The sequence below is a fragment of the Theropithecus gelada genome, chromosome 20 (assembly GCF_003255815.1).
Source record: "Theropithecus gelada isolate Dixy chromosome 20, Tgel_1.0, whole genome shotgun sequence".
NCBI classification, from domain to species: domain Eukaryota; kingdom Metazoa; phylum Chordata; class Mammalia; order Primates; family Cercopithecidae; genus Theropithecus; species Theropithecus gelada.
This window is the reverse complement of record NC_037688.1, coordinates 14,315,470-14,338,979: the sequence shown is the minus strand read 5'-3', so window position 1 is coordinate 14,338,979 and position 23,510 is coordinate 14,315,470. Positions and strand designations below refer to the sequence as shown.

Sequence of the window (23,510 nt, the reverse complement as noted above, 5' to 3'; positions counted from 1 at the left end):
CAGGCCACCTCCTCTCTACTTCCTGCCGCCAGAGGCTCCGGGTTCACTTCCTGCGTGCCTACGCCTCCTCTTGCGCTCTCCTGTTAATGGCGGGCGGTAGCCGCTGAGGGGTTTGCAGATAACCGCTTCCCGCACCGGGAAAGTCTCCCCTGCCTCCCTCTTTCTGCTCGCCACCAGCGCCGGAGCTCGCCAGCATGTCTGTGGTACCGCCCAATCGCTCGCAGACCGGCTGGCCCCGGGGGGTCACTCAGTTCGGCAACAAGTACATCCAGCAGACCAAGCCCCTCACCCTGGAGCGCACCATCAATCTGTAAGTGCGGGGCGGCCTTGGCGGGCATTTCTCTCGGGAGCGCTCCTACAGACTCTCCAGCGCGTTCCCGGGTTTTCGGCGTGCTTCACGCCTCCGCACCTCCCAGCCTCCAACTCCCGCTGGCGGATGCGCGCCTTCCTCGCTCCCTCAGGCCCCTTTCTCATCCTCCTGCCTCCGGGAGTTAAGAGTCCTTTTCTGTAAAGGAAGGCTTGTTCCCATCCTCTGTATTCGGTCATAATGGGGAAAAACGGAGTTTGCTTTTAACTCATCCTTTCCCCACCTCTCCAGAGGTAACCAACTTCAAAATGTGTGTGTTTTATCCTTCCAGTGAAATGTTTATGCTTTGGCATCACGTATATGGTATTGCTTTGTGATTGTTGATGTGATACGAATGGTATAACCTAGTATCATTTTTGCACATTTCACGCTGACAGTAAGCTTTCGAGATCCAGCTGTAATGCCTAGGTCTAGTTTTTTCCCTTTTAATTGCTACTTAAATATTTCGGTGTATGAATACAACACATGTTATTCATATGCTCAGGGCTGTCTGCCCTGCCCCATGCCTTATGCCTTCGCGTCGTCTGATGATGTCTCAACGCCAGCATCCCAGGCACCCCAAGTAGGCCCCTCCTTGGGAGTAAGGATGCTGCTATGGTTGGGCTTTCAGACTGGAGGGAACCAGAATGTTTGTACCAGAAAACCCATTGTGGGCTGTGTTTTATTTTCAACACTTTTCCGTTTCAACACTTGAAACCATTGCATTTCAAGGTCACTCTCAGCAGCAGACTCGCTGTAGCAGGTAATTGACGTTTGAGGTGTCTGAAGAAATTGTCAGTAATGCTTTTTAAAATCGTGTCTGAGGATTTGTTTTCGAGGCAACGTGGTGCCTCTATTTTCCTGATGGAGGAAAGTGGCCAGTTTATGCCAGTCTGTGTGTACAAGTGCAAGGATTTGGTGGTATTGATGTTTTCGTAAGGCAGTTTAGGTGTTTCTCTTGTTTTATATTAAAATAAATGGACGTTCTCTCTCCGTCCCCCAACCAAAAGTGATTTGAAGTTGAAAAGATGGTTAACATTGTTTTATTTTGTAAAATGTGTTGGCTTGGAAATTTAGATGATGGAAATGCTGGGTTTATAAAATCTGGAATTAGTCGATAGTTGTGTGTATAAAAGTCCTCAGGAGTGGCGGCTCAAGACTGTAATCCCAGCACCTTGGGAGGCCGAGGTGGGAGGATCACTTGAGGCCGGGAGTTGTAGACGAGTCTGGGCAACATAGGCTGTCTCTACAAAAATGTTTTTAAAAATTAAGAAAAAAATCCATCAAATGGTAAAGGCAAATGTTATCCTTTTTAAAAGTATGAAAGCACAGCTTCTGGGTTACTTTCAGTGGTGATTAGAGCTAAAACCCACAGTCTTTTCTTGTTTTGTCTTGATTACTGAATTAATTTGCATCAAGCCATTATGTAGAATTAACTTGGCAAAATAGTTAGCTTTCAGCAAGATTTTAATCTTCGCTCTATTAAAATTATGGGTTGATTTACAGTACATTTCTTCTCCTATATAAATATAAATATTCAGAAATAATCATTGTGTTGTGAACTTAAGTTCACCTGAGTTAAATTAAGTTGAAAACAAATGCGCTCTCCCCAGTATATTTTCTTTCAGGAAATATTGCATGAATGCCTACTTTGTGCCAGGCACTGTGCACAATACTGGATATACAGTGGTGAGGAAGTAAGGTGTAGCCCCTGCTTTTTGAAGCTCACAGTATGATGAGAACAATATGTATGTCTGGGCTGGCACTCTGATTTCACAGGTGAAAATTCTGACATTTCATCTTGACATCTCTTTACTGATATATTGGAGCTGGCTCTTGCAACAGAGATGTGTAATGGCTATCCTTAATTCTTTCTAACTCAGGTTGTGAGAATTAAATGTTAGTATATGTAAAGCGTTTGAAAAAATTGCCTGGCACATCGTGCTGTGTAGCATATCTGCTGCTGCTATGGATGATGGTGTTAGATTTAGCCTTGGGTCTACTGGGGACGTTCTTTAAATCTTTAAAGCATCCTTGAAATGGTATATTTTAATTATTTTATAGCTTTTTCATATGCCTAGAACTTGGCTTCTGGAATTAAAGTAATTTTTAAAGTTTTGGCAACCTTGATTTTTTTCCCCTTTCAAGAATGGCTGAGTGTAGTAGATGCAATAATGTTGACTATTAATGTCAAGGGCTTTTGGTAGAATAGATACTATAGGTGGGCAAATGTGGCCTAAATTCTTACTCAAAGGCTTCTTGCTGTAAGGCTTTAATTAAGGGCGTACGACATATAAGTATGGAATTTTTAAGTATCTTTAAAGAAAAATTTGATCCTTATTAGGCAAGATGAAAACTGTCTTTAACAGTTTGAGCCATATTTTAAATTCTTGGTAAAGGGGTGGGTAGAAGATTCAGATGAGGAGAAGGAAACAATAAGGAGACTGAATAGAATAAATGCCCAAGGCTAGTAAATAGGGTTAGAGGACAAAAAGAGAAAGTAGAAGAGTTGCTGTGGAAAGGAAAGGCTGTGGTGCAAGAAAAATCTGAGGATAGTTGACTGAGAGAAATAGAAAATAACTGGAGGGATGTTGATGAAAAGTGGTGGCTTAGTTTTAGAAAAAAGAGATTAGCCATTAGCACCCATAATTAAAACTTTCTGATTAGATTAGTAGTCAGAGGAATGCAGGGGGACATTAATTATTAGCCAAATTGGTCTTGTTGGAATAGCAGCCATGGTCTAAAACCAGAGGATTACTAATGTTCAGATAACCATTTCTCTAAGCATTTAAGGATAGTGTTATCTACACTTGAAAGTTAAAGTATGGAGGAGCAGCTTGATCTCATGGAAGCTCTGGCTTTAAGAGTCCAGAGAACAAGATTCCAATCTCTACTGTCTCATTAACTTTAGTTATGTAACTGTACAAATCCTGTGTGTCTGAGTACAACATATGCACTTTTTTTTTGTACTGTGGTTTCTTTATGCTAATGTCTGTCATGGTAAATTATATTCTTCAGTTCTCATGTTAGATGTTTGTCTTTGGATCATAGGTACCCTCTTACCAATTATACTTTTGGTACAAAAGAGCCCCTCTATGAGAAGGACAGCTCTGTGGCAGCCAGATTTCAGCGCATGAGGGAAGAATTTGATAAAATTGGAATGAGGAGGACTGTAGAAGGGGTTCTGATTGTACATGAGCACCGGCTACCCCATGTGTTACTGCTACAGCTGGGAACAACTTTCTTCAAACTGTAAGTAGTGTTGGAAATTAACAGCAAGACAGTTTTTAGTAGGATTGCTGTTTATGCAGCTGTGGACTACAATTTTAGCCCTCGGTCATTTATTTCAACAAACACTGCTGTTAATGATGTCTTTAGAAAGAGAAAATCATGAGTAATTTTTCTCCATTGCGGTGCTCATTTATTTTCCTAACTAGTAATCTGCGTGTTTCTATATGTTGTCGATGTTAGTGATTGAGCTTGGTAGAAACCCTGTGGAATAGTTGAGTTCAAGATCAATGTCTAGATGTCATTGTAGCATCACCAAGAACAATTGATATTTCTTTCTTGTTTTGATTTGCGTTTCCTATTCTTAAGATGACTTAGGTTTTTGTGGATAAGTTTATTTTTTTGTCATTTAAGCTCCTGCATCTCTCAAACATTTGATCCACAACTATTTGACTAGATTATACCAAAAAGAAAGGTCTCCAATACTTAGATGGCGCTCTTGAAAAAGTGTCCCATTGTTTAGGCCTAAAGAATATGATCCATTCCTCTCTGGGCGTTTCTAGACTCCATTATCATCAGATAGCTTCCAGAGACGAGATTGGGATGGACTGGTGGTTAGCAATTTTGTTTATGTTTGTGCTATGTTATGTATTCTGTTGGTTTAAAACTAGAGTTTATGTGATGGGTACATATGGACATAAAGTTGGAAAAAATGAACAATGTATACTCCAAAGGTGGGGAGGGGGAGGGAGAGGCGAGGGTTGAAATACTTCCTGTTAGATGTTATGTTCACTGTTTTGGTGATGGGTTCACTAGAAGCCTAAACCTTAGCATTACACAATATACCTATGTAATAAACTTGTACATGTACCCCTTGAATCGACAATAAAATAAAAAATATATACAAAGAGGAAGAAAACCTAGGGTTTGTATACTGTTAGTCTGGGGAATTGACATGAATTCAAGCATATTCTCTCCCTTCACTTTGATACTTGTTTTGAGTGCCTTATTACACTGAAATATGTTACTTAGTGACTTGATAGACATAACATTTATTGTGTTCTTTGTTATCTCCAAATTGCATTAAGTTGAAAGCTGAAATTCTTAACTTTTATACAGACCTGGTGGTGAACTTAACCCAGGAGAAGATGAAGTTGAAGGACTAAAACGCTTAATGACAGAGGTATTTTTCTGTTTAACCTAACTTTGCATACCATCAACTTAATAGTTAATTTGGCTTTTAATGTCTTGTAAAAAGGGTGTTTATTTTGGAATATTGAGTTTTCAATAAATACAACTTAAACCCCAGAATGTTAGTACAATGTTGATTTTTTTTTTTACAAGTTGAACTTACACTTACTTCAATTTTTAAAATGTTAAACTGTGTCACAGCAATGATAAAAACTGACATTTAAGTATTACTGTGCTAGACACTGTTCTAAGTGCTTTACATATGCTAATTCCTTTAATGACCACCACAACTCTAGGAAGCAGATATTATTAAGTTTAAATTACTTCTTGTTATATAGCTAGTGTGTTGTAGAGCTAGAGGTTTGAATGCAGGTAGTTTTGTTCAAGAGTAGGCCTCTATGGAATTTTGAAAAGAGAAAGATGCCTGTGTTTTCACTTTTTTCACACATTTTTTAGACTTTGCCCAAATTATTCTACTTTTAAAAAATCATTGTAATGCCTGCATGTAAAGACTTGGGGCCAAATGCATAGATACTGAGGACTTTGAGACTGTAAGTTGTTTTCAGTGTTAGTTTTCTTCTTTAACATGCAGTTGCCGCCTGCCCCCTTCACAAAACTCATACATTCTCTGTGCAAAAAGCTTGGCAAACACAGAAAAGCAAAGGAGAAACAAAACTAAAGTCACCTGTAATTCTCCTACTTTTGACCTATTGGTTTGTCTTTCTAGTATTTCTAAAAATGTATTATAACTCTTAAACATTTACTGTGCTTGGACTTCCATTTATGTAATGTCTGGTACAAAGATATAAGTGCAGTAGGATTGAGGGAGTGCAAAATGAGAGACTCACAAAAGCAAAATTTTTGGAAACTGGAAAACAGATGGGCAAATTATAACTAACTTGGCAGAAACCTTAGTCCAACAGACAGGCAGGCAGAATCCAACACTGCAGAGTACCAGAATGACTGAGGAACTGAAGGTGCTAGGTACTTATGAAAGTGGGGGCATGCATGGGCTGAAAACTGGACTGGTTCAAAGTATATATGAAGTATATTTATACAGGTTGAGTATTCCCTATCTGAGAGCTTGGGACCAGAAGTGTTTAGCTACTATTTGATAGCACAATAGGGTGACTATAGTCAGTAATCACTTAATTGTAAATTTTAAAATAACTAAAAGAGTATAATTGGATTGTTTGTGACACAAAGGATAAATGCTTGAGGGGGTGGATACCCTGTTCTCCATGATGTGAATATTATGCATTGCATGCTTGTATCAAAACATCTTGTGTACCCCATACATATATACATCTACTATATACGCAAAAAAATTTTAAAAAAAGTGATTAGGATTTGGGATTTTTTTCAGGTTTTGGAATATTTGCATTATGCTTACCAGTTAAGCATCCCATATACAAAACTTGAAATGCTCCAATGAACATTCCTTTTTTTTTTTTTTTTTTTTTTCTTTCTTGAGACGAAGTCTCTCTCGTCACCCAGGCTGGAGTGCAATGGTGTAATCTCGGCTCACTGTAACATCCACCTCCCGGGTTTAAGCGATTCTCCTGCCTCACCCTCCCCAGTAGATGGAATTACAGGCACCTGCCACCATGCCTGGTTAATTTTTGTAGTTTTAGTGGAGACGGGGTTTCACCATGTTGGCCAGGCTGGTCTGGAACGCCTGACCTCAGGTGATCCGCCTTCCTTGGCCTTCCAAAGTGCTGGGATTACAGGCGTGCGCCACCGCACCCAGCCTGAGCATTTCCTTTGAACATCATTTCAGTGCTCAAAAAGTTTGAGATTTTGGAGTTTTAGATTGGGATGTTCAATCTGTGTATCTAGATTGTCTTCCCCACTCTGTAATTAGGCAAAGACTGGCTTATGATTGATTCTCTGTAGTAATTGAATCAGAGAACAGCTAGCAATGAAAAAAGTTTAGGGGATGGGGAAGAATAAGCAAGAGTTCCCATTCTGAATAGTCAGACTCTTGGACTTCTATTAGGCTGACAGGATGTTAACAATTGGGCTTATTTTTAAAAAATTTTTTTTGAGTCAGAGTTTTGCTCTTGTTGCCCAGGCTGGGGTGCAGTGGTGTGATATCCAATGTGAGCAATGGTTGCTCACAGCAACCTCTGCCTCCTGGGTTCAAGTGATTCTCCTGCCTCAGCCTCCAGAGTAGCTGGGATTACAGGTGCCCACTGCCATGCCCAGCTAATTTTTGTATTTTTAGTAGAGATGGGGTTTCACCATGTTGGCCAGGCTGGTCTCAAACTCCTGACCTCAGGTGATCTGCCTGCTTTGGCCTCCCAAAGTGCTGAGATTATAGATGTGAGTCACCGTGCGTGGTCTAAGCTTATTTATTTTTTTTAGAGACAGGGTCTCACTCTGTTCCTCAGGCTAGAGGACGGTGGTGTGATCATAGCTCACTGTAACCACAAACTCCTGGGCTCAAGCAATCTTCCTGCCTCAGCTTCCTGAGTAGCTAGGACTGCAGGTGTGTGCCACGATGCCTGGCTAATTAAAAAAAAATTTTTTATAGAGATGAGATCTTGCTATGTTGCCCAGGCTGGTCGCAAACTCCTGGCCTGAAGAAGTCCTCCCATCTCAGCCTCCCAAAGCATTGGGATTACATGCATGAGCCACCAGGCCCAGCCAACAATTAGATTTATATATCCCAGGCTGAGGGTTGGAAATCTTGTTTCTGAAAAAAGTGACCAGTCCAAAAAAAACTTCAGATACTGCCATTTTGGAGCTGTCTTAGTCTGTTTAATATTGCTATAACAGAATACCTGAGGCTGGGTAATTTATAAAGAAAAAGATTTATTTGGCTCACCAGTTGCGGTGGCAAGATTGGGTAGCTGGCGAGGGCTTCATGCTGCTTCCACTCATGGTAGAAAGCAGAATGGGAGTGGGCATGTGCAAAGAGATGATGACATGGCAAGGGAGGAAGCAAGAGTGAATCCGGGAAGCCACACTCTTGAACAACCCAGTCTCCAGGGAACTAATCCATTCCTGATGGCAGAAGGGTATTAAAACTATTAATGAAGGATCCACCTCCATGACTTAAACACCTTCCACTAGGCCCTGCCTGCCAACACTCTCACATTGGGGATCAGATTTCAGCATGAGTTTGGGGGCAGGGAGACAAACCATATCCAAAACAAAGCAAGAATTTTCTATAGAAATAATGTAGTCCTGGACCGGGCACAGTGGCTTACATCTGTAATCCCAGCACTTTGGGAGGCCGAGGCGGGTGGGTCACGAGGTCAGGAGTTAGAGACAGCCTGACCAACATGGTGAAACCCCGTCTCTACTAAAATAAAAAAAAATTAGCCGGGCGTGGTGGCGGGCGCCTGTAATCCCAGCTACTCAGGGGGCTGAGGCAGAAGAATCAGTTGAACCCAGGAGGTGGAGGTTGCAGTGAGCCGAGATCGCGCCACTGCACAGCAGCCTGGGCAACAGAGCAAGACTTCGTCTACAAAAAAAAAAAAAGAAAAAAAAATTGTAGTCCTGTCACTCATGCACACAGAGGTGACAATTAAGCCTCTTGTTGCTTCTACCTTGTGAGTACACAACCAAATATCACTAGGCTTTTGGAGAAAACTTCTTAACAAGAAAGAGATCAAAAGAAGCAAAAGGACCTTAACAGAAGCAGTAAATTCAACCATTGACAAAACTGATTAATATTCTTGGTTAAATAAGAGGAGATTTTGCACCTGTGAAACAGTGCTGTTAAAAGGGCATTTTAGCCAACAAAAACCTCATGGATATTTAAAAAAATGTTGGAAGAAATAAAAAATTCAGTAAAAAGTTAAGAGTTTCATTCTACCAGAAAATAGAATGAAAAGATGATAGAATGTAGGTAAGAAAAGATAAAATTAGTGGGTCATTCTAGAAGGACCAATATAAACTACAGATAAATAGAACAGAGTAAAGGAAGAATTAGTAAAGCATAATTGGAGAAAATTTATCAAACCTCAAAGAGCATGAGTTTTTAGATTGAAAAGGCCTACTGGCCTTGCTTCTATAGTGAATGTTTAAAGATCCATGCAAAGGCGTATCATCATGAAATTTTAGATCCTACAAACAAATAAAAAGATCCTAAAAGCTTCCAAAGTGGGAGGTGGAGGATTGGTAAGTAGAGAGGTTAAATGCAAAACATCAAAATCAGAAATTGCATTAAACTACCCAGAAATAATTCTGGAAGCTAAAGGATGGTGGAGTGTTGTCTTTGTGATTTTGAGAGACTATGATCTCTGTCCAAGAATTTTCTAATCAAACTATAAATCAAATGTGTGGGTAAAAGTTATTTCTGGACATGCAGAGTTTCAAAAAGTTTCATCTCTTGTACCTTTTCTCAGGAAGCTACTAGAGGGTGTTAACTCCCAAACTGGAATAAAATAAGAAGATAGAGAATTAGAAATATTAAGATCTAACAACATAGGAGAGAGACCAAGAGAAACCCTAGGACTCCAGCTGGGAAGCAGGGTTGAGACTATCAAGTACAGATTACAGCAGGATGATAGAAAAACGTGTCTTAGGCTGGGTGTGGTGGCTCATGCCTGCAATATCAGCACTTAGGGAGGCCAAGATGGGCAGATCACTTGAGCCTAGGAGTTTGAGACCAGCCTTGGCAACATGGCGAAAAATTAGCCTGGTGCGGTGGCTTGCACCTGCAGTCCCAGCTACTTGGGAGGCTGGGGGACAGGGGAGGCTGAGATGAGGGAAGCACTTGAGCCCATGAGGTGGAGGTTGCAGTGAGTGGAGATCACACCACTGCACTCCAGCATGGGTGACAGGGTGAGATCTTGTCTTGAAAAAAACAAAAACATGTCTTAGAAAAGATGAAATTAATAGAATAACTGACAATTGATATTTGAATTGAGAAGAAATTTAAATTCTCGTGGAGAATGTGGGAAATGAATTTAGTGATAGCAAAGGAAATGAAAGTTACTAACTAAAGAACAGGAAGATTGAACAAGTGAGGAGATATGGAGATATGGTTACTCTGTTGTGACTGATCTACCTGATCATACTAACTTAAATACTGAATGTTGACTTAACCAAATACTGATAATGGGAAGATGCTGGAAGAAAAAGTATAACTAGGTCATGTGATTTTAATATCTAAATTCTCATTCATAGTAGAGGGTTATAGGCTTTTAAAAAAGTTTTTAAAATGAAAATCTGGGCGTGGTGGCTCACGCCTGTAATCCCAGCACTTTGGGAGGCCGAGGTGGGTGGATCACGAGGTCAAGAGATCGAGACCATCCTGGCCAACATGGTGAAACCCCATTTCTACTAAAAATACAAAAAAGCCGGGTGTGGTGGCGGGCACCTGTGGTCCCAGCTACTCGGGAGGCTGAGGCAGGAGAGTCCCTTGGACCCAGGAGGCAGAGGTTGCAGTGAGCCGAGATTGCACCACTGCACTCCAGCCTGGGCAACAGAGCGAGACTCTGTCTCAGAAAAATAAAATGAAAATGAAAAATCAAGAAACCATCATAAAAGAATATTTTGGCTGGGCATGGTGGCTCACACCTGTAATCCCAGTGCTTTGTGGGGCTAAGGCCAGAAGATTGCTTGAGGCCAGGAGTTATAGTGAGCCATGATTGCGTCACTGCGCTCCAGCCTGAGTGACAGAGCAAGACCCTATCTCTTAGAAAAATGTGGTTTTAAGGCCCAGCACAGTGGCTCATGCCTGTAAGCCCAGCACTCTGGGAGACTGAGGCAGGCGGATCATCTGTGGTCAGGTGTTTGAGACCAGCCTGAAAAACAGGGTGAAACCCTGTCTCTACTAAAAAGACAAAAAATTAGCTGGGCATGGTAGTGTGTGCCTGTAATCCCAGCTACTCACGAGGCTGAGGCAGGAGAATCACTTGAACCTGGGCGGCGGAGGTTGCAGTGAGCCGGGATTGTGCCATTGCACTCCAGCCTGGGCAACGAACAAAACTCCATCTCCAAAAAAAAAAAAAAAAAAAGTTTTGAAAAATATGACTTTACATTGAAGAAACCTGATAAACAGTACCTCAGCCAGGTGATCGAGGTTGGCATTAGTGATAAGCCACATTGATGCAGCGTGTACCCTTGATATGATGGTGATGAGAATGGCCCTTTTACCTCTGTATTTTTCTTCCCAAAAGCTCATAACCTCAGTTAATTGAGGGATGTTTTACAAAATACTTGACCAGTGTTCCTCAAAACTATCAAGATCATCAAAAACAAGGAAAGTATGAAAAGCTGTCACAATGTAGAGGAACCTCGGAAGAAATGAAGATTAAGTGTAATATGGTATCTTAGATGGGATCCTGGGACTGAAAAATGAAAAAGGACATTAGGTTAAAGATTACGGATATCTGAATAATATATGGACTTCAATTAATAACCTTGTCTTGGTATTGGTTGATTAGTTTGACAAATGTGCCTTACTAATGTGAGATGTTAACAATAGGGGAAACTGGGTGTGCGGTATATGGGAAGTCTCTGCTCAAGTTTTGCAAGTTTTCTGTAAATCTAAAACTACCCTAAAATAAACCGTTTATTTAAGACCAAGAAGAATGCTTTAAAAATAGAAGCAAACAGGGAAAAAACAACCAAGAGTTGAAAGTTATAGCCAGTGGGAATGGGTGAAGCAGGACAGAGAACTGCAGTTTCTCACCATGAACATTGTGGAACTGTTTTTGGCCACTTAAAATATGTAGAGTATGACTTTGATTAAAATAAGTTTAATGTTCTGCTATACAAATTAATAAAAATGAAAGTTGAATTTTGAACACATAGTATTTTATGTTATAAAAACATAGTATTTTATGTTAATACTAGCTTGCCAATTTTGAACTAATATTGTATGTCTTGGGCAGAGTGACATCTATAATAACAGATTATAGAGATGAAATCTATATGGAAGGCATATTATCCCTTTGTCTCTATTAGGAGCACTGCTAAGAATTTTCTTTTCACTGAAAAAGGGGATTCGTGAGTACATATATTTAGTTGTTCACTGGCTGTCTTATTTCTTTTTGACAGATACTGGGTCGTCAGGATGGAGTTTTGCAAGACTGGGTCATTGACGACTGCATTGGTAACTGGTGGAGACCAAATTTTGAACCTCCTCAGGTTAGTGTTCAGTTATATTTGCTAGGCATTTTGGAAGCAGAAAGCTCGTTTAATTCTAGCCACTTTAAAAAAGATTAAAGTAGAATTTGACTTGAAATTTTCTTTTCTTCCCTCTTTAATTTAAATTACAAAATTAAGCCAAGCACTTCTTATTTTAAAGGAAAATGTAAAACAAATACAAGGCTGGGCAAGGTGGCTCATGCCTGTAATCCCAGCACTTTGGGAGGCCAAGGTGGGTGGATCACCTGTTGAGGTCAGGAGTTTGAGACCAGCCTGGCCAACATGGCGAAACCCCATCTCTACTAAAAAATATAAAAATGAGCTGGGTTTGGTGGTACAAACCTGTAATCCCAGCTACTCAGGAGGCTGAGGCAGGAGAATTGCTTGAACCTGGGAGGCAGAAGTTGCAGTGAACCGAGATCGTGTCGCTGCACTCCAGCCTGGACAACAGAGCGAGACTCCTTCTCAAAATAAATAAATAAATAGAACAAATACAAAAGAAGAGAGAATGGTAAAAGTGAATGACTTGCGCTACCGGTTATCTGCCTTTAACAGTTAGCACATCACAGCCCCTTGTTCCACCGCACCATTCTCCTGCCCTTATCTTGGATTATTTTGAAGCCTATCCTAGCTATTCATTTCAATTGTAAATATTTCATTGTAAATCATAAAAGATAAGGATCTCTTTAAAAACAACCGTAGTTCTGTCATTATCATACTAAAACAATTCCATATTATTGTCAAATATATAGTCACTGTTCACATATCCTGATTATTTCAATTTTCTTTTTATAATTTGTTTGGATTAGGATAGTCTCTAAAGTCTCTTTTACACAGTTGGCACCTTTTTTTCCCTTGTATTTTATTTGTTAATGAAAATAGGCTAATGTTTCCATTCTGATTGCATTCCCCTGTTGTTGAATATGTAGTTATTTCCCCTGTGTGTCATGCAAATTGATAGTTAGATTGAGAAATTGTATTCAGGCTCAGTTAATTTGGGGAGGGGTAACAAGGCTTGTCATAGGTGGTATATTATCTATTGCTGCATAACAAATTACCTCAAAATTTAGCAGCCTTTCGGCCTCTGGGAGTTGCTTAGGGTGGTTCTGGCTTAGGCTCTCTCATGAAGTTACAGTCAAGTTGTCAGTTGGGACTGCATCATAAGGCAGAACTGAGGTTAAAGTATCTGATCTCAAGCTTACACTTGTGTGTTAGCAGACTTCTTGGTTTCATCTGGGCTGTTAGACTAAAGCTTTGCTTCAGGTGTTGCTGGCTGTTGTCTCAAGGTCTCCCTCAGTTCCTTGCCATGAGAACATCTCTAAAAGGACAACTCTCAGGCAGCTGGCTTCCCCCAGGCTGTGTGATCCAAGAGATAGTGAGAGACAGAGTGCTAGAGGAGTGCCCAAGTAGGAACCCTCAGTCTGTGATAACCTAATCTTGGCAGTGGCATACCATCACTTCTGCAGTATGTTGTTGGTCACACAAGCCAACCCTGGTACACTGTAGGAGGGACTACACAAAGCAGTGAATACCAGGAAACAGGAGTCATTGAGGGTCATCTTAAGGCAGTCTACCGCAAGTGGTATAGTGTACTTCCATCAGGAATTTAAAAATATTTGGTTGTCTCTTTTTATAATGTTAGCAGCTCATTGATGATCATTTCCTGGTCTATGAATTCATAAGGGTTGTGATCCTCATGTAAAAAGAAACTTATGTACTACTGAAGTGTATGGTTTGTGTAGAAAAAATATATATGCTGCTTTTCCTTTACTTAACATTTTTCAGAAGAATGATTTAATTCCTTACCATCATCTAAAGACTTGACTTTATTCAAAAGAGAGGATAAGACCAAGACTTGGGTACAGGCAATTTGAGAGGTGATTCCAGGAAGCAGCAGAATACAGGGAGAGTGAGACCAGAAGCAGCAGAAGTAAGACAGGGCGTGTTACTGATCTTTTTACACCTGTGGGCAACTGGGTTTGTTCTGTTAAGGACTGGGAACCATGTGGAATGTACCTCATAATTGCCTGTCAGAAAGATAGATGGCTAGGGACTCCTATCCCCCATGGGATAATGAACTCCCTTGCACTTCCATGTTGAGTCTGATTACTTGTTGAGACAGTGGCAGCAAACAGGGAACTCTCTGATACCTTTCAAACACAGCTGCCCTGAAATCGGAGGTAGTGTAATGGGGGCACACACACACACAAAAACATGTTTCATTGACCTTCAAAGTGTCAGTATGACCTTTTGGATTTAAATAATTTGAAATATTTTAATCCACGATAATGAGTGATAATGTTACTGATGCTCAAATATTCCTATTTTTGCTAATGGTGGAACTTCTTAAAGTTGAATCCTGAATTCTTTAGGCAAATTAAAAAGCCCTATGACTTTATAGCTCCTTTACATGACAAGATGTTTCAGGTCAAGCGCTGCACAAAATACCAACCAAGCAAAAGACTGTTCTTTTCTCTTGCTTCTGACTCCCTTGTATGGCAGAGGGACAGGAAGATAGGAGCTGTGGAAGCTGATGCTGGTGTTCACTAAGAATTGCCAGGAACACATCTTGGCTTTAAGGAAGAACAATTTCATATGGAAACAGTGAAGTTACTTGTTCAAAGATACATAGTACAATTATTCTAAACTTTTTTCAGCTTTCTGAACATTCCTTGATCTAATTGAAAAATCCTTAGTAGTGACCCCAGTCATTTTCCAGATAACTTTTCTGAATATCCTCACTCATCTCCCCTACCACTGTCCTAGGACAGTTCCCTTCATTCACTAAAGCCTAGAGTTTGCCCTGGTGGTATTCGATATAAGGTAAGTGTATTGATTTATTTAGGAAGCCTAGAGTGTTAGTTAGGTGTCAGTGGAAAAGGAGCCTATCATCTCCCTATCTCAGTCTTTTTGTATAAACTACAGTCGACTTAAACATTAAGACCAGAGAAGAAAGGCTTAAAAAAATAGGAACACGTAGCCTTGACAGCAGAGGAAATTTGGGGAAATGCTACTCATTTTGTTTGGTCATGGTTTGGGAACTTTTGTTGTATGCGATCCACAGATCTCTTAGCTTGTGCTGTTCAAGCCACTTCTCACTTCTCTGCGACTGTTATTGTATCTGGTTTTCATGACAGTTTAAGGAACCTCCAAAGCCTGGGACAATTGCCTCAATTCATTGTACCCTAGGGATGGCTCTGGTATATAATTATTCTAACTGGAATACTGGTTAGGTGCCAATGAGTAACATAGTGGAAAATAACATAGGCTTTTATAATTAGATAAGAGTTGAATAGATACAGTTAAATCTTGGCTTCACAACTTGGCTGAGTAATCTTGGGAAAGATACTTAGCCTCTCTTAGCATGTGTTTCTATGTAAATTGAGGATGATGCTAATACCTCCTTTTGGCAGCTTCTGCTTTTATCTCACTTTCCCCTTTTATCTGTTTTCAGCAATTTTAAATTCCCCTGCTCAAATACAACTCCAACAGCAAAAGTAGATTTCTCAGTGTATTGTGGAGAGATTTATACAAGAATTGTATAACCCTTAGACTTTTTTTTTTTGGTTCTCTGTGTCAGAATTTTTCCTTCCCGGGTAGCAACTTCCCTCTCTGATTCTCTTCATCCCTTTAAATTCTCTAAATTTCATCGAGTAAAATGGCTTTGGCTTTGCCCATCTGGCAAAACTTCATTTAGACTGCTCTTCTGGTATTCCTGAAGCATGCACCCTGGGATACGGGGAGGTTTGAGGTTGGGGCTGGGAGGAGGAGCAAGAAGCATCTTGTCAAATGCCTCACAGGCTATATTTGAATTTTTAATGTAGTAAACAGGTCTACATCAGGATTCTAGACTGTTTAACGTACTGATACACACATATATATGTATATATGATGATGATTATTTTTTTTTTTGAGACAGAGTCTTGCTCTGTTGCCCAGGCTGGAGTGCAGTGGCACAGTCTCAGCTCACTGCAAGCTCTGCCTTCTGGGTTCATGCCATTCTCCTGCCTTAACCTCACGAGTAGCTGGGACTACAGGTACCCGCCACCATGTCTGGCTAATTTTTTGTATTTTTAGTAGAGACGGGGTTTCACCGTGTTAGCCAGGATGGTCTCGATCTCCTGACCTCATGATCTGCCTGCCTCGGCTTCTCAAAGTGCTAGGATTACAGGCGTGAGCCACAGTGCCCAGCCTATATATATATTTAAAAAAAAAAAACAAAACAGCTTTTAGGCCAGGCATGATGGCTCACACCTGTAATCCCAGCACTTGGGGAGGCCGAGGCAGGCGGATCACCTGAGGTCGGGAGTTCAAGACCAGCCTGGAGAAACCCTGCCTCCACTAATAATACAAAATTAGCCGGGCATGGTGGCGCATGCATGTAATCTCAGCTACTCAGGAGGCTGAGGCAGGAGAATCACTTGAACCCAGCAGGCGGAGGTTACAGTGAGCCGAGATTGTGCCATTGCACTCCAGCCTGGGCAACGAGAGCGAAACTCGTCTCAAAAAAAACACAAAAAAAACCCCAAAAAACAAACAAACAAAAGCCTTTATTAAAGATACTAATTAAATCAGACTTCATTATGTTGTAAGTATCTGAAGCTATAAATCCTGTGACTACATATTTTATCTTGAATGGTTGGTTTACTGCTTGTTATTTTATATGCATTAAAGCATTTATTTACTAGTGTATCTGTTAGATAAGTCCTGGTAAAGAGAACAGAAAGTAGTATGCTTCTCCCAACAGTTTATACTATACTGGGGAGTAAGCATGTAAAGAAATGAAGCCATGGAATACATGTTAAAGTTGTATTCATTTGTAATTTCAGTATCCATATATTCCTGCACATATTACAAAGCCTAAGGAACATAAGAAGTTGTTTCTGGTTCAGCTTCAAGAAAAAGGTAAGTTATTTTGTTTTCGAAGGTAACCATCTAAAAACTTCTATACAGTAATTTCAAGGATACCTCTATTTGTGTTTTCACAAAGTTCCTTGAATTTGGGGTTTATTGTAAAACTAAAAATACATATCATGCTTTTAGTTTAAAATCTGTGACTAGGAAATGTACCTTAAAAGACATAACCAAAATGTGTTAATGAGATTATCTTTTTTCTTAAACTTTTTGTTAAATGTAAAATTGGTAATTAATTTAAAAATGAAATGGAAGCAGTGATTATATAGGAACTTATAATAATGAATTCTGTTTTATTTTAGCCTTGTTTGCAGTCCCTAAAAATTACAAGCTGGTAGCTGCACCATTGTTTGAATTGTATGACAATGCACCAGGATATGGACCCATCATTTCTAGTCTCCCTCAGCTGTTGAGCAGGTACAGAAAGTTGAACATTTTTTGGTTCATCCATATTAACTGTAAAATTTAAAATATTCTGAGCCACTTGAGAAGGTATGGTTCATGAATTTTGGTCTTTAAGGAAACTAAGAAAGTAGTCTCCTAGGTCATGTGCAAGCCATAGATGAATTGTGACTACTACCATTCCCAGACTATTAAGTTTTGGCATGACATTCTGGTATTTGTGCAAATGCTCTTCCCTAATTCTGATATTCTCAAGAGTTAAGGTTGATGTCTTTATTCAAAGAAGAGATGGTTAAATAGTCAACAGTGTGTAAATATGAGTGGAGTTGTCTGTATAAAAATGTGGCAAATTGGCTGGATGCAGTGGCTCATGCCTGTAATCCCAGCACTTTGGGAGGCTGAGGTGGGTGTGTCACCAGGTTGGGAGTTCAAGACCAGCTTGGCCAAGATGGTGAAACCTCATCTCTACTAAAAATACAAAAATTAGCCAGGCGTGGTGGCCGGCGCCTGTAATCCCAGCTACTCAGGCTGAGGCAGAGAATTGCTTGAACCCAGGAGGCAGAGGTTGCAGTGAACTGAGATCGCGCTACTACACTCCAGCCTGAGTGACAGAGCGAGACTCCATCTAAAAAAAAAAAGGGTGGCAAATTGAATATCTTGGTGTAATATATTCTCTTTCCTTTTTTGAAACTTACTATATTTTGGCCCACATTGAGGCTTGTGGGATTAGGTCCTGAACTTTTACATGGGGTTTGAATCTTTAGGCAGTTAGAGTGATAAGAAATGCAGTTTTAAATTTTTTTTATATTTTTATTTTTTGAGACGGAGTCTCACTCTGTTGCCCAGGCTGGAGTGCAGTGGCATGATCTCAGCTCACTGCAAGCTCCGCCTCCCGGGTTCACGCCATTCTCCTGCCTTAGCCTCCCGAGTAGCTGAGACTACAGGCGCCGCCACCACGCCAGGCTAATTTTTTTTTTGTATTTTAGTAGAGACGGGGTTTCACCGTGTTAGCCAGGATGGTCTTGATCTCCTGACCTCGTGATCTGCCCGTCTCAGCCTCCCAAAGTGCTGGGATTACAGGCGTGAGCCACCGTGCCTGACCGAAATGCAGTTTTTTAAAAACTGACTTGTACTGGTTGAGGTCTCTATTAGAGCCAGCCATCGATAGGAATTGCAGAATAACATGGTGGTTATGAATGTAGATTCTGCAGTCAGTGTTTGGATTTGAATCACAGTCTCAATACTTGCTGGCAGTGTGACCTTGGAACAAACTATTTTACCTATTTGACTGTTTCTTCATCTGTAAATGGGGATAGTAGTCTCTACTTCAGAGGATTGTGAGGACCAAGTGAAATAATGCATATAAAATGCTTACAGCAGTGCCAGTAATCTGGTACGTACTTAATAAATGTTAGTGAAATTGGCCTTTTGTGAAAGCTTATTGAGTATGAAATTGCTCTTTCTACTTCATCACTAATCAAACTTTATCTTTTGTCACTCCACTTGGGCCTCCTGATAGATTACAAGTTGAAATGCATATGGGGGAAAAAGAGTCATATTATTTATTCAAACAGCTACTTGCTAAGTGCAGGATCTGTGCTGAGTAGTCAGAGTATAAGGACATGTAGAAACTTTTCCAGCATTAAGGAACTTATTAGTGGATAATTAATCAAATTTATAGTCTTAATTTTTTTATTATAAGTATTCAGCAACAGTGTTTTTAATGCATAAGATGTGACCAGTGAGAGAAAATTGGTGTAGAAAATGCCAAACGTGGTAAAAAGGCATTTGAAGGGGAAAAAAAAAAATGCCAGACATGTTAAGAGAGGGTAGAAACATCCAGATAAATTTCTTTATCTTACGTGGAAAGTAGTATGTACTGTCTTTAATAAAGGTATTGTTCTTTTTAAAATTCAGGTTCAATTTTATATACAACTGAATTCCTGCGCAGTGGAGAAGTAAAAGAAGCCGCTTGTCTCTGTGAGCACAGCTATATACAGTGTAGAATAAATGTGGTAGAAAAGTTTTTTTGGTTTTATCTCTTTTGCGATCCCTAAATTGCCACCTACTTTCTTTTGTTTGAATAGTAAAATTAATATGAAGAACTAGATAGTGGTGTAAACAAATGTGATAATGTTTATTTACTTTTGGTTCTACTCATACTTTTTGTACAACATTAAAGAAAATTGACTTCTTTTTTTATTTTAATTTCTTATTAAACTTCTAAAATTCTTGTAGGTAAGGATCATTTTTCCCTCCACCTTAGGATGGTGAATGTTACAACACAATGACAGGTTTAGGTCAGTCAAGTTTATTGAACCCTTGCTTTGATACCATTCTTGGGCACATACTCCAAGACTGTATTAGATTTTTATGATGAAGAGCTTCCATTACTTTTGAAAACTGTGTTTGTCTGATTGAGTCCAAGGTGCAACTCCTAAATGAATTGTGTTGCAGAGAACTCCCAATATAATTCACTGGTCAGTACATTTTATAACCATCCAGGCCTTGGTTTGCAAGCAACAGACCTTAAACGTACAGGAAACTATTAAAATTGGCTTGATCAGCAATCATAGGAATTGGTATAAGAAGAGACTCATTTAGAGCTCAGAGTTTTCTTCACATAATGGGGGTATTAATTATTTGTGCTGTTGCAAAATTATGTGTCTTATTCTTAAAGCCGTGGTAAAAATAGTGATCTGTGAAGGAAATTTCTAAAATTGGACGTATTAGGTTTTGAACTCTGAGATTGCACAAATATTCAATTAACTTGAAGTTATATACATAGAGAAGAAAATTTGGTTTTAGCAAATGACAGAGCCTTCGAAAATATTTTTGGAATAATGTGAATCAACCAAAAACTGGGGGTAAGGCAGAGGACAGATTTTGTCAGGTTAAGAGAAAAATACGAAATTTTAAAAACTTTAAAAAGTACTGATAAATTCAGATCAAATTTGAGGGAATAAAAAATATTAGAGCAAAGGAGTTTGCTGGTTGTGTAGTTATTTAATGATCAAAGTGTAGTGTGTATGCCTTATTATAGACTTGACTGTAGGCTTAATGTAAAAAGGAATCTTGCCAGATGTAGCTACTTAAGGAAAAAAGGGTTTTTAATATGAATGAACTTTTGATTAGTATGGTACCAGTCACAGGGCTATTTTCCTGAATATTGGGTGATGACAAAGGTAGATGATACTTGAGAAAATCAGGCCAAGTGTAGCTGAGCAATTATATTAATAAACACTCAAGTGTTTTTAGTTGGAGTCATGTCAAACCCTCACATGGTAGTTAAGTAGTGAGTAACTGTGCGTGTCCTTAGTGGTAGGTGAGTACCAGTCCCCATGACCAAAAATGCCCCCTGATTTCCTTTGAAAAAGCCACTAGTTCTGTGAATTCTCCTTTTCCCTCCTGCCCCTAACAGTCCTACCCCTCTAGCCTACATTAGCATATTTCTCGTGTATTTTGCTGGTAAGCTCATCCATTAGCTGCATCCTTCAGCTATTCCTTTAGATGGGGGAGCAAGACCTTTAGATTGGAGGAAGTGGATATGAAGATGGATTGATTCAGCTCACCTTCCATGATTGCTTCTGAGGGAAAAGCTACAGTGGCCACATTTCAGATGTTCACTTTTGCAGTTTGGGGAGGATAGAGAGAGGTAGACTTTTTGTTGTGTGTTTTATAAAGTGCTCTCAGTAAGGAGTGTTTGAGTTGAAGAGTCATCTGATTTGAGGCCACTCATGTTCTTTGTAACTTTGACAAATTCTTCACTTCCCACTTCTTCACTTCTTCCCAATATACAGTAAGTACATGAGCCAGTCATCCATACACTAAGGCCTAGTTGAGAAAAGCCTTTGATTCAGGATGGGTGGGTTACTAACCTTGGAATGTAAGAGATCTGGTTTTGAATGTAAAATTCGTAACACATAAACGGAAGTCTTAAAAACTTTTTGCTCTGGTCAGTTACAGGTGGATCCCAATAATTTGTTTTTGGTTTTCTGATGGAAATAATAGAACTAGGGGAAATCAAATCTGGTTGGTAGATGTCTACAGTATTAGAAGAGGGTATAAGGGCACTGTTTAACACTAAGTTCTTTTGATACGTAAGTTCTAATACTTCCAGAAACTGTGCATTCCAGATCTACATACTAAATGCTGAATCATTTTGAAATGGGCTCTTGATTAATAGACCCATATTTTTTAGTGGCTCTTATGTTGTACATTTGTCTAAAATGAAAGCTCTCGTTTGCATTCTAAAACTACAATATATGTCATCTTATTCTCCCTGAGTAATCCAAGTATAGTGCAGATTCTATATAAAACTACTAAATGACACTGGAATATGTTGAATAGATTGGGGGAAAAAACTATAAAGTTTTACACAATTGTTTGTAGTTACCTTTAGGATGGACTTACCCCTTTGGAGAAGAGTGAAATTTGTTTTTTCGCCATGTGATGGAAGACCATTGTGATTTTTTTAAAAAGTATATAATACTTAAAATGGCATAATAATTCTGCACTTGAATTTGTACTGTTAACAGCACATTTGGAAGAATTTTAAACTTTTTATTGTCTTATAACTAGCATTCACTTATTATTTTGGATATTTAAGGGTTCCATTAAGTTAACATTGTGTTTGGACGAAGTGTAACCAAATTAGCCAGTCTGTTTTCTTCCATGTTTAATTAGAATTGAGAGGTAGAAGTACTTCAAATTCAACAGGCCAGCAAGCAATCGGCTTAAAATTCCCTTCCTTAAATGTTGTGCTCTTATGCTCTCGGCTTTTTAATGACTTTATTTTTACAGTACTTGTTCAGTCACTTGAGATGAAATGCTTGGGGTAGCTTTTCCATCCTCAAACTTAATGTTTTTACTGTAGTTCATAGTGTTTGGAACAGTATGTGCCAATCACTGAGACTGCTTCAGAGTTTGCAATTTTGTAAGTTTCATTGCCAAAGAAGGCTTAGTGGTTGTTGACTGTAGTATAAGTCAACTTTCTGTAGCATAAGATTTGATTTTCCCATACTTACCCCACTTGTTATACATCATTGACTATTTGGGTTAAACTGGACTCATTTCAAGCAGTTTGCTTTTGTTCAAATCGTGATGAGAAACTTAATACTGCAATTTGATTTGAGCCATAAAACACATTTTAATATTAGCTTGTATTATATTTATTAAGCTTGTTTTTGTGGGAAAAAACTTACTAAAACCTAGGTAAGTCTAGATTGGGTCAGTTTAGGTGTATTTTGTATTTTAGTAATGGATCATATCGTAAAAATAGAGATAAATTGGGAAGATATATTGATTATGCTGTTCTGTTGAGGGAAAGGTCATGTATTTAGAAATTTAAACTTTTGGTTATTGTGTTTATATCATAGTATACAAGCATCATTTATAGTTTGGCTTTGAGAACTTTTCTGGTATTACGTTTATGGAAAATGTATAAAAGAAACAAGTTTTGGTTATATTTTTATATTTGTAAAGTAAAAGTTTGGTTAAAGTGATCACTGTTCTTTTTTTATTTTATTGTCATTTCAATAAAAAATATTTGAAAGAGAATGACTCTGTGATTGTTTTGGGATAGTCCTGTATGTGTGGCTGCTGACCCTACTGTGCTAGTAGAAATCTTGCATGGTTCTTCATTGTGAGCGGCCGAGGGCCTTTAGGTAAGAGACAGCTTAGCATAATAGCAAGGGCCTGATGGCCGGGTCATTGATGTTGCCCTCGCCTTGTGCCCCACACACTCCCACCCATCCCATTATGTGTTAGCAGTGTTTTTAGCAGACTTAGTTTCCTGCGGTGTGAAAGGGTCACTAGATTTGGAACATGAAGGCCAGAAGTTAGAAGTTGCGTTGTTAACTGTGTGTAGTCCATATCATTGGGGACTGAGGCCGTTTTGTCATCTGCAAAGAGAGGGTTGACTCCTTTAGTTATTTTCTCAAACTTGCCTGGAATTCTTAATGTTCTATGACACACACTATGCCTGCTGCATATGTAATACTGTGTAATTCAGTGTCATGTTAAATAGAAAGTTTACCCAAAATATGGGAATATATGTGTGTCTGATAAAACTATAGCCTTTTCAGCCTTTATATCTGAACAGAAGTTTGAATGAAACCTGATAGAAAGTAATTGAAAGGTTTTTCTGAAAACTTTACTACTTGTGTATTTTATAGCAGGCACCAGAGGTCTATGAAAAATAAATATGAAAGAAAAGCTACAAATAGAAATGTATCCATTAATTTAGTTTTTCCTCTAAAAACTTGAAGAGTTGGTTATTTTTCTCTCTGCTAGATTTAGCTGTGGAACATATTGGTCC

General features: G+C 39.2%; 1 protein-coding gene across 2 annotated transcripts; it reads left to right on the top strand.

The window, feature by feature from the left end:
• Window positions 1-30: 30 nt before the first annotated feature.
• Window positions 31-22,750, top strand: NUDT21 (nudix hydrolase 21). Of its 2 annotated transcripts, none has more exons than XM_025370636.1 (7): window positions 31-310; window positions 3,398-3,598; window positions 4,694-4,757; window positions 11,786-11,875; window positions 16,705-16,780; window positions 17,092-17,206; window positions 19,109-22,750. In XM_025370636.1, the coding sequence occupies exons 1-7, from the start codon at window positions 195-197 to the stop codon at window positions 19,128-19,130; spliced, it is 684 nt and encodes a 227-aa protein (XP_025226421.1). In that variant the 5' UTR covers window positions 31-194; the 3' UTR covers window positions 19,131-22,750. The 2 variants fall into 2 exon arrangements, with proteins under 2 accessions (XP_025226421.1, XP_025226420.1); XM_025370635.1 differs by having other exon boundaries at window positions 11,786-11,881.
• The last annotated feature ends 760 nt before the right edge of the window (window positions 22,751-23,510 follow it).

What these genes read in the sequence shown, in the direction of transcription:
- NUDT21 (XM_025370635.1), top strand. Translation starts at nt 195, where the DNA reads ATGTCTGTGGTACCGCCCAATCGCTCGCAGACCGGCTGGCCCCGGGGG. An exon ending in GGAACAACTTTCTTCAAACT is followed by an intron (nt 3,599 to 4,693) that starts GTAAGTAGTGTT and finishes ACTTTTATACAG; the next exon opens with ACCTGGTGGTGAACTTAACC. An exon ending in GGTTCAGCTTCAAGAAAAAG is followed by an intron (nt 16,781 to 17,091) that starts GTAAGTTATTTT and finishes GTTTTATTTTAG; the next exon opens with CCTTGTTTGCAGTCCCTAAA.